At 43.8% G+C, this 3,196-nt stretch overlaps 1 protein-coding gene across 1 annotated transcript; it reads left to right on the forward strand.

Moving 5' to 3' along the window:
- Window positions 1–1,336: 1,336 nt before the first annotated feature.
- On the forward strand, window positions 1,337–2,832 carry LOC135652690 (UPF0481 protein At3g47200-like). Its single transcript, XM_065173832.1, has 2 exons — window positions 1,337–1,934; window positions 2,013–2,832. The coding sequence occupies exons 1-2, from the start codon at window positions 1,344–1,346 to the stop codon at window positions 2,715–2,717; spliced, it is 1,296 nt and encodes a 431-aa protein (XP_065029904.1). The 5' UTR covers window positions 1,337–1,343; the 3' UTR covers window positions 2,718–2,832.
- The last annotated feature ends 364 nt before the right edge of the window (window positions 2,833–3,196 follow it).

Raw genomic sequence — 3,196 nt, forward strand, 5'->3', positions numbered from 1 at the left:
ATATCCATCCATCTTCTAATATAGGCCATAAATTTTCTATGTTGAACTTCCCATTCTTCATTATCCATAGTAGAAGGTTTATCTTTAACCTTGATGGGCTTATATAAATTTTACAATAAAGTATATCTTCCATCATACGCTTCCAAGTGGAATAATTTGATGAGTTCAATTTAATCATATCATCTGACTGCTCCATTTCAATCACACAAGAAAAACTAGCACCAAATAACCTGTTGCTTTGATACCACTTATTGGAAAAAAACATGTTAAAACGGAATCATTATTTTCCCTCTTTGTGTATCAAAATGGGTTCCTCATCAAAATACCAACTTGATATCAAAATACAAATATCAACCAGCATAGCATAAACAATAGAGCAATAAATCAATCACATAGTGAGACCAAATCTTTTAACGTAGAAATCTCAATGTGAGAAAAACCACGGGACCACTGTCCACCTCAAATTTCCACTATTAATAGAAATGATAATAGGTTTACAGTAAATCTTCTCTAGAATAACCAGATGATCATAATAACATCAAGAACATAGATCTTGGCTAAGAATAATATATCTCATCAAAAGAGAATTCTCGGTCTCACAAAATGGGTATAGTAGAAAAATACCTTGAAGAGGGTAAACTACAGATGAACACCATTAAGATTGTAGAGCTTGCTCCAAGGATTCTCGGCATAAAATTTAGGTCAAAACTAATAACGTTTGACCATTAATCGTCAAGAAAACTCAATATCCTAATTTTTCTCTTTTTTTTTTCTTTTTCTCTTTCCCCTTTCTCTCTCTATCTCCGTGTTTACTGCTCTCAAAGTCGCTGCCCTAAATTTTTTACCTTTTAATTAATATTTGAGCTCAAAAAAAATTAATTGTCGAAGGCACATATGAGCTGGACCCCCACAGGTATCCCTCTCATAGTATACAGTTTTACTGCTTTTGTTGTTGCCTTGCGCCACTAAAAGCCTGTGGCTTTGATATATGCACAGCGATAGAGGGATGAAATTTTGTCTTGTAGACGTTGGTGCCACTTTATGTGCATGAGGGAACAGCTCAGGTGACGTAAACTAAAGAAGCGGGGCGGAAGAGCATAATGGCAATTGCTTGCTACCACAGTATGCTTCATTCTTAAAGGAACACCGGACAGTGAAGCTCCGATTACCCATCACGTCTTCTTTCCTTTTTGTTCTCTCCCGATTAATCAAGTTGTGCACATCCTTCATCCACGGAAAAGTAATCGTAACTGAGAAGTAGAGAGGAGAGAAGAGCTTAAAGCATCCTGAGACCTGTGAACTGCATGCTCCACTTCTCATTCTTGTATTCCATGGCACGGGTGATGGAGATTGACGATGGGACCGTGGGAGAGAAAAGCTGGGTGGTGGAGATCGATGGCCAGTCCAAGAAAATCGATCCACTAATCGAGAACAAACAATGGTCGAAGCAGTCCATATACAGGGTTCCTGCTTGCATAAAAAAATTGAACAGAGCGGTCTACACGCCCCAGATCGTCTCCTTCGGCCCGTACCACCATGGCGAGAATGACCTCATGCCGATGGAGGAGCACAAGCACAGAGCACTGCTCCACTTCCTCAAGAAAGCAAAGAAGCCTTTCCACGAGTTCATGGCCGCCATGGAGGCTGAGTTTGAGCGACTGCAAGAGGCTTATCAGAGCCTCGACGAGCGATGGAAGGATAAGGAATCGTTCCTGCGGCTGATGATCCTCGATGGCTGCTTCATGCTCGAGATAATGCGCGTCAAGACGAAGAAGTCCTCCGACCATGGCTACGCGTACGATGATCCCGTCTTTAGCGAAAGTGGCATTCACCACAACGTGCCCTACATAAAGCGAGATATGATGATGATCGAGAATCAACTGCCTCTGCTGGTTTTGGACCAACTGGTTCTCGTTGAGGGTCTTCATCGCACGGTAAGTGCAGCTTTACGCTTTCTTATTTCGTTTTACCTGAATTATTACCTCGTCTTTCGACGTTGAACTATGCCACAGGCGGAGAAGTACGTAGACGAGCTGATGCAAAGATTCTGGGAGTGGAATTCCACGGCGAGCCTGGGGCAGCGCCTCCACCCCCTTGGCGTGCTCCACAGCGTCCTGCTGAAACCCTGCGGGAAGAAGAACAGGGATCCCAAGACGCCGAAGATGGACACGATCATCCGGTCGGCGGTTGAGCTGCACGAGGCCGGCATCCGCTTCAAGACGAGCGAGTCCGACAGCCTCCTTGACATCTGGTTCGATAACGGTGTCCTCAGCCTGCCGAAACTTACAGTCGACGACAACACCAAGTACATGTTCCTCAACCTCATGGCGTTCGAGCGCCTCCACGTCCGCGCCGGCAACGACGTCACCTCCTTCGTCTGCTTCATGGACCACATCATCGACTCCGCCAAGGACATCAACCTGCTGCACTACAAGGGGATCATCCTGAACGCGGTGGGAAGCGACGAGGCCGCCGCCGAGCTGTTCAACCGCCTGACCAAGGACGTGGTACTCGACCCCAGCAGCAGCCTCGGCAAGGTCCAAAACGACGTCAAGAATTATATCCAGAATGATTGGAGAAGGCATCGGGCCAACCTCAGACACACCTACTTCACGAGCCCATGGACCACCCTCTCACTCATGGCCGCCATCGTCTTGTTGATTCTCACGGTGCTGCAGACCATTTACACCATGTTGCAGTTCCACCTATCTGCATGATCTCTGTCGCCGTAATCTGTGATGCTCTGCTTGGTTTGATTTCTTTTCTTATTGCTACGTCTTTACATGGCTTGACCAGACGGATCTTTTGATTCAGTTGTGTTTTCCTCTCATATCTACGAACAAGTTTCAATTACCGATATTTGTTTGGTTCATTGGGATTGGTTTGTAACATATTGATGTTTTTTTCCTTACAAGTGACCAAACTGGATTGGTTTGTGTTAAATTAGTTTTTGGTTATCTGTATGTTGATTCGGAGCTAATAAAGGTTCATCTTTCACTCTTATCATTAGGTGAATTCAGTCGAATTATGTCAAATCCTTCTTATAAAGATACATCGAAAACACTCCCAACAAAATATCGAAATCTTCGATGTCTAAATTGTTAGAATAAAAATAAAAATAAATTAAATTAGTTTGAACTGAATTGATTTGGATTGAAAACCTACTGCTCCGAACCAAAGGGCAACGCTGTACTTC

Source organism: Musa acuminata, chromosome BXJ3-11 (assembly GCF_036884655.1).
Source record: "Musa acuminata AAA Group cultivar baxijiao chromosome BXJ3-11, Cavendish_Baxijiao_AAA, whole genome shotgun sequence".
NCBI lineage: Eukaryota > Viridiplantae > Streptophyta > Magnoliopsida > Zingiberales > Musaceae > Musa > Musa acuminata.